General features: G+C 45.9%; 1 protein-coding gene across 1 annotated transcript in view; it reads left to right on the top strand.

Annotated features, from left to right (window-relative positions):
- Positions 1–12,930, top strand: part of SCUBE2 (signal peptide, CUB domain, EGF-like 2) — a 73,987-nt gene extending 61,057 nt beyond the window's left edge. Inside the window, exons 18-23 of the mRNA XM_014545898.1 lie at positions 1,443–1,610; positions 2,304–2,465; positions 3,363–3,560; positions 4,685–4,837; positions 10,387–10,466; positions 11,150–12,930. Of these exons, the coding sequence (XP_014401384.1) occupies positions 1,443–1,610; positions 2,304–2,465; positions 3,363–3,560; positions 4,685–4,837; positions 10,387–10,466; positions 11,150–11,302 (914 nt within the window). The 3' untranslated portion in view covers positions 11,303–12,930. The remainder of the gene's footprint in view (positions 1–1,442; positions 1,611–2,303; positions 2,466–3,362; positions 3,561–4,684; positions 4,838–10,386; positions 10,467–11,149) is intronic.
- The last annotated feature ends 1,337 nt before the right edge of the window (positions 12,931–14,267 follow it).

Genomic DNA, 14,267 nt, shown 5'->3' with positions numbered 1-14,267 from the left:
CTTTTTCCAGCTTTGGTCTCAAATTTATAGTGTATTGATTTTTTAAAGGTACCCATCTGGTTATTTTTTAAAAATTTCTATGAAGAGTTTTTAATCATCTCTTATAAAATGTTTCCTGGAGCCAAGCTCACTTAGGTTTCATGGGCTTCTTTCCTGTTTATTTTATTAGTAAACATCTTCCTCTTCATTAAATGGAAGAAAGACCAGTGGTACTGGCACTGGGCTCAAATGGAAGGTGTGATCTGACATGGCGATTGGTAGGGATCCCGCAGCCCCTGCCTCTCCTTCCAGCGACTCCCAGAACCAGCTTAGTTCCCACCGGAACGACTCCAAACTCAACGGCAGATCCTTTTTTGGTTTAAAAATCAGGTCCTCGGGTTGAGGGTTACTCTTACCATAACTTTGACCTGTTAAGAAACTCTAGAACTGACTGCAAAGCTGATAGAGAGGCACCTTGGGGCATCTGTTCACACTCGTATGTGACCTTATTAAGACATATTTATAGCAATAAGCACATTAGTGGTAATAATATTAATTGCTAACATTTATTGAATATTTACCCGTGCCAGGCATCATGCTAAGTGTATTACATGAATTTCCATATGGTTGTATCACTACGACAGCTTTAGGAGGTTAAAGTGACTCATTCAAGGTCACACAGACAAGAAGTAGAGGATTTGGAATCAGACACTAGGTCTGCCAGACTCCAGATCCCCCTTTGGGGGTCTGTTTGTTAAATGCCATTGTATCTATAACTCATGGGTAGAAAGACAACCATGAAAATTAATGGTTAGGAATACAAGAGACAACAGATTTTTATTGCATCATGCCCATGACAAGCTAATTCTTAAGGAACATATACTTTTAGGAATCCTTTTGTTTATGACAGTGCTTCTTGTCATAAATTAAAAATAATAAAGTAAGGTGCTTAAAGTAAAGACCACTGGGTCCCTCTGTCACTGTGGACGAGGTTGCTTGGGTTTTGGGAAAACAGGACACACCTCAGGGTAAGGAGATATGATTTAGTAAATATAATTGGTGAAACTGTCACTGGGGTGTAATCGGCTGGGTGAGGGTGTCGTTCTGAGTCGAATAAGCACACTGACTTGAGAGAACCCTCTCTCTGGGCTCCTGCATGGCCGGGGCCTGAGCTCCATGCAGTCCTAAGCCTGAAGCACACCCAGCCTGCTCCATCCTTTGGAAGCACTTGGCACTGGGCTCCTTGGCCTCCATCTTTGCTCTGTGCTGTGTAGCCCTGAGTGTAAACGTCAGGCACTCACAGGCTACCTGCTCAAGTTAGGCAGCAGGGCAGGATGGGCTCCTCACTGAGGTGGGAGCTGAGGTCAGCACCGGCAGGCCTGCCTAAGGTCTGATCTCATTGCAGAGAGATGGGAAAGGGTCTGACCCAGGCCCTTGCTCACCCAGGGTCATTGGTCCCCCAGGTCTGTGCCAACCTGGCGAATATTCTGCAGATGGCTTTGCACCCTGCCAGCTCTGTGCCCTAGGCACATTCCAGCCTGAAGCCGGCCGTACTTCTTGCTTCTCTTGTGGGGGAGGCCTCCCCACCAAACACTTGGGAGCCACTTCCTTCCAGGACTGTGAAACCAGAGGTGAGGACCTGGCTTGCCTTTTTCCAGAACCGATTTTCCCCTTTGAGAACCATGGGAGTCTGATAAAGCTCCAATCAAGCCCAGCCCAGAGGGTGCCCTGTGTGATGCCCCAGTGGCCCGGGGCGGGTACTGCTCCATTCACCCCCGCAGATGTGCAGGGAGCATGGGAACCCCCTAGACACAGTCCCCCCTAGCCACCTGGGCCCCTTCAGACAGGGCTGACTATAGGGACAAGCAGGGAGAGATGAGCAGGTGTACATGGGTTCCTCGGCTCCTTCCTCCCAGCCTTCCAATATCTCAGCACCCCATCCTAGAGTTGCACCCCACTTCCCCCCGAGCCCCACTCCTGCTGCGTCTTGCAGGAACCCAACTCCACACCCGGTGTCAGTTCTGCACCCTCAGCACTCACACATGTGCCTGTTTCTGCCGGGCTCTGCATGGACCATAAACTCTGAGGAGACACCCCTACTTTGCTCCCTTTGCATTTTTCTCAGCGACAGGAGTCACAAGTCCCACCCAAGCTGGCTATTTAGGGAATTGAGTGTTGATTAGCCCCAGCTTAGTAAGAAAGCAGTACTTCCTTTGGGGTAAAAAAATATTACACTAACTGTGAAACTGTTTATGTTGCACTGGATGAAAATAGTATTTTTTCTTGTTTGTTTTTCATTCCCTCCACTCTCCCCGCCCCCACAGTTCAGTGTTCACCTGGACATTTCTACAACACCACCACTCACCGATGTATTCGCTGCCCGGCGGGGACATATCAGCCCGAATTTGGAAAAAACAATTGTGTTTCTTGTCCAGGAAATACTACGACTGACTTTGATGGCTCCACAAACATAACCCAGTGTAAAAGTAGGTCTCTCGCTAAGGCAGTGGTTCTCAACCTTCCTAATGCCACGACCCTTTAATACAGTTCCTCATGTTGTGGTGACCCCCAATTTCATTGTTACAAATTGAACATAACTAAAGCATAGTGATTAATCACAAAAACAGTATGTAATTATATATGTGTTTTCCAATGGTCTTAGGCGACCCCGGTGAAAGGGTCATTCGACCCCCAAAGGGGTTGCGACCCACAGGTTGAGAAACGCTGCTCTAAGGCCTTTAGTCCTGATTACCCAGGGCAAGTGCACGTCCACCTGGGGGCGGTGTGTGTGTGAGTGTGTGTGTGTGTGTGTGTGTGGGTGTGTGTGTGCGAGCGCAAAGTGTGTATGCTTCTTGCCTTTGGTGCCAGACGTGAGTATTCAGCCTGCCCCATACCGACCGATAGCTAATTGGAATTCTCTTTCCCACTTAAAAATAAAACGTGGCCTTAACCGGAGGGAAAGGAGAAAGAAACGGCTGTCATGTCTTCGTCAGAGACCTCTAGGGAAGGGTCAGCTCTCTGCTGAGCCGCTCGCTCTGTTCTCCCTGTGTTGACAGACCTGGGAGTTCTGTGTCATGGTTCCCTTGGCACTTGCACGTGGTGAACAACACATATGAGCCCTAAAGCTGCCCTTTTGTTTGATGAATGCCTGCCCCTGACCTTGAGCACTTTCAAGTTAGTGAGAGAGCAGTGCCAGGAGCTCTGGAGGGTGTTGGTGTAGTTGGGCTCCCAGCGGGGTCCTGGGCACGAAGGGACAGACTCATCCTGGGATGGTGTCCTCTCCAGGCCCCGGGCCTTGATGGCTCTCTTCACCGAGCTGCAGGTGCTGTTACAGAGCGAAGGCTGGGCTGTGCCTTCCTGACTCATCCTATTTCCTCTCCCAGACAGAAGATGTGGAGGGGAGCTGGGGGATTTCACCGGGTACATTGAGTCCCCGAACTACCCAGGCAATTACCCAGCCAACACCGAGTGTACGTGGACCATCAACCCACCCCCCAAGCGCCGCATCTTGATCGTGGTCCCCGAGATCTTCCTGCCCATAGAGGACGACTGCGGAGACTACCTGGTGATGCGGAAGACCTGTGCGTCCTTCCCCTCTGCCCTCTCCCCTTCTGCAGCCGCTGGGCAGCCTCAGCCGCGTGCTCCCAGCTTTCAGTGTGAGCCGGGCTGAGAATGTCACCTTCGCCTTAGAACAGAGATGGGACAGGAGTTTTTAGAGTTTTCCAAGAAACAGAATTTCAACAAAACCCCCACACTGAGGCCTCTTGCTGACCCCCAGAAGAAGTGGGGTTCCTGCAGGTCAGTCTTCCCCTCTGTGTCTCTGGGACCCTCTTCCGCAAGGACACAGAGAGTCAGTGAAGCAACTCATCACGTGGGGACTGACGGAGGCAAAGGGCAGTCCAGCCAGGAGGGACCCGCCCCCATCCTGACGCATGACCCAGTGTCCACAGGGACACTGCCATTAACACAGCTCAGAGGCAGTGTACTGAGTGGGCTCTGCAGCCAGGCGGCCTGGATCTGGATCCCAGCTCCACCTCTAGGAGGTCTCTGGTCTTGGATATACGTTCTGGATTTTCTATGTCTCGGTTTCCTCATTTGTTAAAATGAGGATAATAGTTGCTACCTCATAGGGTTATTATGAGGGAATAAATCAGTTCATATTCATAAAGCAGTTAGAAAAACACTGACATATGGAGCCACTGTGTAAGTATTTGCTATTCTTAGTGGTGGTTACAGTGGCTGAAGTCAGGTGCTGGTTTGATTCCTGACTTTTCCACATTCTGGTTGTGGGACCCTGGTCAGGTTACAATGTATGAACTTCCCAAGATTTTCAGAGGTTTCGTGGGATAAAGTTATAAAGGGCGTAGCACACTGCCTGGTCCTGGGAAGCCCCAGTAAATGGTGGTGATAATCACCAGATCAGGGCAGGGATCAAGGGCCCCTCCTCAGTCCTGCACGGAGTGCTGCGGCCTGGGCTGCTGCTGGTGCCTGGCCATGGCCTTCCAGCTGCCTCCCCTGGGGGCCCACACCACCAGATGTGTGCACTCGATTTCCAGGTCTTTGGCCCTTAGGATGGCTCAGCTGGGCCTGAAGAGCTCTGGAGCACAACTTGTTTTATGGTGTGAACCTTTGAAAAGAGGAGTGTCCATTGTCTGCCTGCTCAGTGATGAAATTGAATTCCACCCCCTCCAACTTCCCTTTGCAGCTTCGTCCAATTCTGTGACGACTTATGAGACTTGCCAGACCTATGAGCGACCCATCGCCTTCACCTCCAGGTCAAAGAAGCTGTGGATTCAGTTCAAGTCCAACGAGGGAAACAGTGCCAGAGGGTTCCAGGTCCCGTATGTGACGTACGATGGTAAGTGCTGTGAAACTCAGGTCGCCTGCTTTGAACAGAACCAACTCCTGGGCCAGCTGGTGGCTCGCAGACACGCACACATGCTTAGAAGCCCAGGCAGGATAAAGAGAAAGGACATTGCTGACTCACAAGTGCCAAATTTTAAACAGCCATTCGGGGACACAAAGACGTTTTAGAAAAGAAATAAAAATGAGCATGTATTTCCTTCTGCAGTTCGGGATCGAGAAAACCTAATTCATAAGATTTCCGTTCTCTTACAGGCAGAGACTCATAGACCAGCACTATTTTTTAAAGATTACAAAGATAGGCCATTCTGCTTAGGCTAGAAAAGTATAAAGACACCTAATGTTTGGTTTATTCCTCCAGTTCACTCAGCACTGAGACCAAATTGCTTGGACAAGGTTATTGCCTGTGCTCAGTCTTATACTTTTCACTGAATCAAAATTTTAAAATATTTATTTATAAGATAATCATAATCACTGTCTTTGAAATTAAGCAGTTTTTGAGGAAATTAGTTTTCCCATACACAACATATTTCATTCGTAAGACATTAATGATTTCCCCAGCTTCAATCTAAACATACAATTTGGAGTAATAAGATACACGTTCTAGTAGAGATTTTCTAATTCATTGGATGGCTCTAGACAAGCCATTCTGGATCTCTGCCTTTACCACACTAAACAGGGATTATAGTACTTTCAAATATATATATAATTGATTTCAGAGAGGAAGAGAGAGAGTGAGAGAGAGAGAGAGAAACATCAATGATGAGAGAGAATCATTGATTGGCTGCCTCTTGCCTGCAACCCAAGCATGTGCCCTGACCAGGAATTGACCTTGACTTCCTGGTTCATAGGTTGATGCTCAACCACTGAGCCATACCTTCTGGGCTAAGCATCATTTTCTAAATGTTGGAGGGGGTGGTAATCATTAAACTTAAGGTAAGAGCCCAATAGTATAATCTATAATGAATTTGGTGCAGTGCCCACCACATAGTAAATGCTCAATAAATATTAGTGTGTTATGATTGTGGATTTTATTTAATAAAATAAAAGTACTGAGAGGGAAGCAGGAAGTGCAACTTCTGGCCCTGTCTCTGCCACTGACTGTGTGATTTTGGGCAAATCAGATGGCTTTCCTGGTTTCATTTTCTTCCTGTTAAATAAAGGGGTGGCCTATGTGTGCCCTAGGGCCCCAGTCAGCTCTGAGACTTGGTTGACAAACATTTACTAGGAATGCAGGATGGACTGTGTCCTGGAGAACCTCGTAATCTAGTGGGGGAAGAGTCATCTGTTCATTTGTGAACTTATTCATTCATCCATCCAACCAATATTTAATGAGCATGCACTGTGCCAGGTATTGGACTAAGTGCTGGAGACAACATGGTTAGTATATATGTAATAGATGCTAATGAGGCATGTAGGAAACTCTGTGTCAGGATAGAAAAAGGGGCAGCAGTTAATTTTGCATGGGTTTTGAAAAGAATAGAGCAAAATTTCAAGAGATTTGGGTCTTGAAAGAACATATAAGTTTCTTTAAAAATAAATGGGAGGGAGAACATTCAAGAAGAGGGAATGACATAGGCCAGAGGATGGAGTACTTGCATGTGGGGAACCGATGATTTGGCCAGTTGGTAAGGTGCCTGGGGCTTAGCTGTGAGAGATGAGATTAGAAGGGGGTGGGGTTAGGTGTGAGGGACTTTGCCAAACTCAGAAGGGTGGATGTAATCTTATAGGGGGCCATTGAAGGTGGTTAGACAGGTGCCAAAAGTAGGCCTTTTGGAAAGACAATATTATATGGATTTCCTAAAAACACTTCACATAGTTTTTTTCTAACATGTTCCAAAAGGTAGGATTGTCTTCTCTATGCCTGAAGCCATGTCAAACCCAAGATAAGGGCTCTTAGTCTCAGACTCCTAGGTGGTCACAGGTGCCTCCCAAGTGGCTCTGCTGAGAGAAACAAGTGCCTCATCTACCTGAAAACATCCAGCTGACCACCTCCCCTCTATGGAGTCAGGAAGGAGCCAAAAAGGACACAGAGACGCCAGAATAAGTGTCACCAAGGCTCATATACTTTAGTCTGGCCGTTTTCAACTCTGCCTTTGGGACAGAAGAAACCATCTTGATTTTTTTTTAATATATTTTATTGATTTTTTTACAGAGAGGAAGGGAGAGGGATAGAGAGGTAGAAACATCGATGAGAGAGAAACATCGATCAGCTGCCTACTTCACACCCATTGGGTATGTGTCCGCAACCAAGGTACATGCCCTTGACCGGAATCGAACCTGGGACCCTTGAGTCCGCAGGCCAACACTCTATCCACTGAGCCAAACCAGTTAGGGCCCATCTTGATTTTTTGGGTTCTTTTTTTAACTCTCACCTGAAGATACTTTTTTTTTTTTTGAAGATACTTTTGAGAGAGGAGAGAGAGAGAGAGAGAGAGAGAAAGAGAAACACTGATATGAGAGAGACACATCAATTGGTTGCCTCCTGAATACACTTGACCAGAGTTGGGTATCAAACCTGCAACTCAGGTATGTGCCCTTGACTGGGACTCGGAACACGTGATACTTCAGTGCTTTTGGGGCTGATGCTCTAACCACTGAGTACACTGGTCAGGACACTACCTTGATTTTTAAAAATTTAGATAAAGAACCAGGTGAAATGACACACAACCTTGATTAGGCCCACGAGCATGTGTCTTGCAATGCCAGAGCAGAAAACAGTTGAAAACAGCTGCTTTGGCCATGTAGAGAAGCCTGTTAGGTCTTCACTCAGAGCCTACTTAATCGCTTTTTAAAAATCATATATTACAGCAAGTTTGATATCTGGTTTCTTAACATAGAAGAACAGATGGGCTGGTGAGGCTACTCCCTACAGACTCTCCCACTGACCTTGGGAGGACAGAGGAGACGGTCATCATCACTGACATGGATTGAGCATCACTGGGCGCCAGGCACGCGCCAAATGCCCTTGGCACAGCACATTCCTCACAATCGCCCATGGAGTAGACACGATTCTGTGCTGATTTTACAATTGAGGGCACTAGGACTGGGAGATTTGAGTAGCCATCACAAGGTCATAGCAGCACAAAGTTGCAGAGGTCTTTGGGACTCCAGGGCCCGAGTTTTTACCTACACCTGACTGCTTTTCTCAGGACAGTTAGAGCAACTGAGGAGACAACATGCGCCCTTCGACATAAGAAAAGTCCAGACCTATAGAGAATGTTGATGAGTTCATTTGTGCCAAACTGATGACGATTGCCAGGAAGCAAAATATCAATGGATTAAAAAAATGCTCCGGGGAATGGCAGTTTTGCAGCTTACTTTATACATTCCAAGTAAAGGATGAGATGTAAAGGGGGGTTACATGAAATCCATTGGTGGTAAATTTAGGGGTGAGAGAAAGCAAAGCCGGGGAAATATCTGAGATTGGATAAAGAGTAAAACAGAGAGACAAATACTTCTTTTACATTGGTGGGTACAGTTAATAGCATTCACAGCACATAAAGATGGTATGAGGGGAACAAGATAGCAGTGAGGGGTTGTGGTCTCGTGGTCTGGTGCACCCTGAGGGGTCTGGGAAAAGGGGATTACTCATCCATTGCTTTCGTAGATGCAAAAAGACAATAGACAGGCTTGCTTCAGGTAACAATTGACCTTTGTCAAGGAAGCTACAGGCCTAGAATGTGACTACCCTCCATGACTCAGACAAATACTTCTTTTACATTGGTGGGTACAGTTAATAACATTCACAGCACATAAAGATGGTATGAGGGGAGCAAGATAGCAATGAGGGGTTGTGGTCTCTTGGTCTGGTGCACCCTGTAGGGTCTGGGAAAGGGGGATTACTCATCCATTGCTTTCTTAGATGCAAAAAGACAATAGACAGGCTTGCTTAAGGTAAAAATTGACCTTTGTCAAGGAAGCTACAGGCCTAGGATGTGACTACCCGCCATGACTCGCTTTTAGTGAGGAATTTTCATGTTCAGACCATTCTATGTGGTTACTTTAAGTCTCTGAGTTTGTAAGGCCCCTGAGTTGGTCAGATTTAGTATGTGGCCTCTTTTTCGTCCATAGCCCTTACTCATATTTGATATTTACTGAAATAAAAGACCAAGAAGATAGAGTACAAGTGATACTGTACATGTGTTAAATTAATAACTATGATAATTATACTATTAATTTCCATTTACCATCACTTTACTAGGAGAAACTTCTTCAAGAACTCCTCCCACATGGTTCCAATGATGTTTGGTTTTGTTGCACATGATATGCATATAAAGAGGCAATTTCTTTGGCCTGGAATTTGAAAAGGATTGTGTTTTGCATATGCTTGATTTGAATTGTGACTGTAGGGAACAGACTGGAGTTTGAAGGAGGGTTACATTTGGAGAAGGTTCATGTTGTGTGCTCTGCATTTAATGTGTATGTCAGGACCCAAAATTATCAACGAGAAAAAGAACATAGCATCCTTCCCTCTCCAACCAGCCAAATTCTCCCCATCCCAACCCCAAGCAAAAAAAAAAAAAAAAAAGGAGAGAAGAGTTGTGCTAGATAGCAAAGAAGCCTGATTGTTCTACATAATTCAAGGTCAGAGAGAGAAAATGAGGAAAGGAGAAGGGAGAAAAGTAGAGAGGGAGAGAAGAGCCATGAGCCTGGGTGAGCTCACCAGGGAGTGAGTATAGACAGAGAAGAGATGACATCCAAGCACTGAGTCCTCGGACTCCCTACATTGAAAGGTCAGGAAGAGGAGGAAGGAAAGCCTCAGACAGACACCAGTCGGGTAAGAGGTAAACCAATGAGCGTGGTGTCCTGGAAGCTGAGTGAAGAAGCGGATCAGGAGGAGGGGTGACTGGCCAGGTCAAATGCTACTGATGCATCTGATGCATCAAAGAAGATGAGGACTGAGAGTTGACCTTAGGGATTTAGCAACATAAAAGTCACTGGTGATTTCAACAAGTGGTTTTCAGGGAGTGGTGGGGGCAAAGTTGAGTGGATTGGGTTTGGGAGGGAAAGAAAGGAGAAGAATAAAAAAGATTCTTCTGGCAATTCTTTCAAGGAGTTTTGCTATAGAGGAACAGAGATGCAGGATGGATGCTGGAGGAAGAAATGAGGTCAAGAGAGGGACTTTTTTTTTTTTTTATCAGGGACCTAACAGCATGTTTGCAGGCTGATGGAAAAGACAAGTAGAGAGAGGAAATGTTATCATCTAGGGAAGAAAGGGAAGAATTATGGAACAATGCCCTTGATTCGGTGAGAGAAGATGAAAAGTGAGCGCAGTGGAGGATGGGCTTGACGGATGCACAGAGGGTTTATCTGAGGGGAGAGGGAATAGGAAAGAGGGTGCAGATGCCGGTAGATGAGAGGAGGTGGTGGAGGAGTCTGAGGACACTCTCTTCTGATTGCTTTCTCAGTATCTGAGTGGTCATTGTTCCTATTGCAGCTGCAGAAGGGGCATTTCTCAGAACCTTATAGAAAAATGAACGACAGAGTGAGTTTGGAAATAACGATACCATACAATGCAACACATGTCCTTTATTCCAACAGAGGATTACCAGGAACTCATTGAAGACATAGTTCGAGATGGCAGGCTCTACGCATCTGAGAATCATCAGGAAATACTTAAGGTGAGTCTGTATGTAAGGTGGACTCGGCAGCCACCCCAGGGCCCCAGGCACCTGCGGAGGGAGCTTTCTTCTTGCTCCACGTGGCTGCCTTTCAGACCCGGAGCCTGCTCTGGGCTGAGCTTATTTTTATATTTTCACTGGACTTCATTTTTTTTAAAAACAAATTCAGGAAGTGTTCGTTAGTGTTGTTGAGTATAGTTGTATTTTTTGATTTGGACATGTGTGGTGGAGGAGCAGTAGGAACCTTGCTTATCATAAAGCCAAGCCAGCAGCAAATTGTGCTTTCATGTTGATTCTCCAAATAGTTGAAGATCCTTGGCTCTTGATCCTTCAAGGGTGAAATTCACCAAATCTTAGATATTTATAAGTAATTATCAATAAACACTTGCCATATCACTAACCCAATAAAAATTCCCCAAATTCCAATTTTATATCTCATCCAGTTTAGAAAAGGAAAACAAGTTTTTTTAAATATTACATTTTCCTTTATAAAAGCAATTCATGCTTTTTGTAGATAATTAGGAAAACTAAAAACCGGGTGAAACGATAAAAATCGGAGGAAACCATTTTCACAAAGTGTTTTTCAGCTACTCCGCCTAACACTGGGTCATTATAGTTCCATTGGCGAAATGTCAGCATGTTTAAATAGTTTGGCCCAGTAACAAAAGTCCTGTTCTTTTTAGGATAAGAAACTGATCAAGGCGCTGTTTGATGTCCTGGCCCACCCCCAGAACTATTTCAAGTACACAGCCCAGGAGTCCCGGGAGATGTTTCCAAAATCCTTCATCCGATTGCTACGTTCCAAAGTGTCCAGGTTTTTGAGGCCTTACAAATGAGTCTGCCCACATGGCACCCAGCACCATGTTCCGCCTGTGGGCTGGTGGGCTGAGCCGTCTGCTTCTGCAGCCAGCCTAGTTGGATGTCGCTGCCTATAGTAGCAGTGACTGTTAGAGTTCAATTTTTATAGATAATACAGATGTTTTGGTAAATTGAACTTCGTTTTCTTTCCCAGCATTGTGGATGTGGACTGGAAATGGCTTTAGGTCTCACCCGCCTCTTGCTCCACAGCTGTGGCAGATGTCTTGGATACGTCAAGGGCTGGCTGAGCTGGACCTCAGTCAGCTCAGGTGAGACTCACCTGACTTTCCTGTTCTCACTCCTCCTCAATCGCACTGTGAGGGAAAGGAGGCCACAGAAGGGGCTGCCTTGTCTGAAACATCAGCTTCCTCCAGCCCAGCCCTCCCTAAGGGAAGCCCTCTGCACCCTGGGTTTAGGCTCTGAAAAGGCAGAGAAAGAAAGGAGGAAGGGAGGGAGGAAGAGCCCTTTCAGCACCATCCCCACACCTGAGACCTGGCAGGACTCCGTGTCTCCACAGCCTTCTCCTCCATCCTGTGTGGCCTAAGTTTGATCTCAGGAGCTCGAATTCTAAGCATTGATCATTTAAAAAATACTTAAAGCAGAAAGAATTAGAAATACAGAGCTAAAAACTAAGCACTTCCTCAGACATAATAATATAGGCCCATTGACGCCTTCCTTGTGACCAACTCCCACCTGTAGCAAGTCCACAGCGCAGGGTCCAGCACCAGCTGTGCCTTTACACACGGGCCTGGAGCATTCAGGTCAGAATCATCTACCTTCATGAAAAGGAAATTTCACACACCCTGAGTCAGGACTGCCAAGCGTCCTATTTCCACTGTGGGCTTCCCACTATGGGTGTCCGAGGTTCAGGTGGGACACAGTGCGGACCAACCTGTTAGGCTCGCCTTCCTTCCCCACTCCCCAAGCTCAGAGACGGACTCAGCTCCGAGCACAGGAGCAGCACCACTGAAGGTGGTCTCACCTCTGAATGGTCAACCTACTGCCAGAAGCAGCTACACAGATCCCGGTTTCTGTATCTCAGAATCATCTCACCTTTAGTCAGCACAGCAGGGCCCCACCATCATTTTCTCCCACAGGAACTTGAATTTTCAACATTCTTGAATTTTTAAAAGTTTAAATCCATAGGCAAAAATCTCATGACAGTAAATAAAAATGGTTTCTATTAAACAAGCTGCCATTTCCCTAATGAATGGGCTGACTACACACAACCATAATGTTTTGTTCCTTTGTAAAAAACTAACTGTACATACAGTTCTCTATACCAAAGTACTAAGAAATGGTTAACAAATATTTTTTTATTTGTATTTTTAAGACAGCTCTGTGAAGAATAGATTTTAGAACACAGGTATGGAGGCAGAGAGCAGTTAACAAATATTTTTGAAGAAAATGAAGACTATTTCATTATTGTTGAACTCACTTTTCACCTCAGTGTTTTGTTTTGTTTTTCAATCTATTAATAACATTGATCTTTTGAAAAATCCTCATCAAACGTTTCTTCTTTATTGGGTTGGGCCCTAAAAACCCATTTCCAAACTTCTCTTAAAAAATGTAAACTTTTTATAAAAAAAAACAACATTAAAACAAGCACCTGGAATTTGTAATCCCAGAACTTTGCCTACATTTCTGAGTCTCCACATAAGATGAAAAGTCAAATGTAATATAACCCAAGTCAGTGGCCTGATCGGTGTGGAGGTGGGGTGAGCTACACCCGTCCATCCTTGTCCAAGCACAGTAGTGACTTTGTGCTCATGACTGTGCATCTGTGTTGCTGATTTCATACAAAGGGTAGGAATGGGAAGAAGGCTGTACAAACCTGGCCTCTGTGAAGCAGCCTCCAGGAGCAGGCCCACGAACCAGAGCTGAGCCCCTAGCACAAGCAGGGACCTCTGAGGCCCTCCTGAAGCTTCCGCTCTGTACCAGCCAACCACCTATTGATGCTGTGGTCCTGTTGGAAGGCTGGCTGGATGGGGCTGCTGTTGCCACCTGCTAAATCCAATAGTTACCAAACATCTGCTCTGGGCCAGGCACTTTTCTAGGCCCTAGGGATCACAGTGACAAGACAGACAAGGTTCTTGCCTTCATGGAGCATACATTTTAGAGGAAAGAGACAAACAAGTAAATCACCAATGAAAAGCATCAGCTAGTAGTATTATGTTGGAAATTAAAATAAGTTAATGCAACAGATGACTGTGTGGCTACTTTAGGAGTGTGGATTGTGGATGGTCTCTCTGGAGAAATGGCATTTCAACTGAAAACTAAGTGGCAAGAAGGAACCAGCCTTGGGAAAATCGGGGGATGAGGATTCCAGGTGGAGGAAAGCCAAGTGCAAAGGCTGCCAGGCAGGAACAAGCGTGTGTGTGGATCACAGGCTGGTGAGAAGGTGAGTGGTAAGAGAGGAGGCCAGGGAGTGAACAAGGGCCAGAACATGTCTGGCTTTTGAATCCAGAACGAGGTATTCAGGTTTAATTCTAGTGTGTTGTGAAGCTTTTTAGAGGGTTTTAAGCAGAGGTGTGGCATGATCTGATTTGTGTTTTTTTTAAAATATATTTTATTGATTTTTCACAGAGAGGAAGGGAGAGGGATAGAGAGTCAGAAACATCAATGAGAGAGAAACATGGATCAGCTGCCTCCTGCATGCCCCCCACTGGGGATGTGCCCGCAACCAAGGTACATGCCCTTGACCAGAATCGAACCCGGGACCCTCCAGTCCGCAGGCCGACACTCTATCCACTGAGCCAAACCGGTCAGGGTCTGATATGTATTTTTAAACAGCTCTGTATGAAGAGTAGATTTTAGAAAGCAGGCATGGAGGCAGAGAGCAGTTAACAAGCTATTGCAACCCACCAAGCAGTCATGCAGGTGGGAGATGAGGTTGTCCGGGTTAAGGTGATAGTAGTGAAGAAGAACTACACAAATGGAAGT

The sequence above is a fragment of the Myotis brandtii genome, unplaced genomic scaffold, assembly GCF_000412655.1.
Source record: "Myotis brandtii unplaced genomic scaffold, ASM41265v1 scaffold422, whole genome shotgun sequence".
Classification (NCBI taxonomy): Eukaryota; Metazoa; Chordata; class Mammalia; order Chiroptera; family Vespertilionidae; genus Myotis; species Myotis brandtii.
The sequence above is the reverse complement of the archived record's forward strand: the minus strand, read 5'-3'. Positions and strand labels throughout refer to the sequence as shown.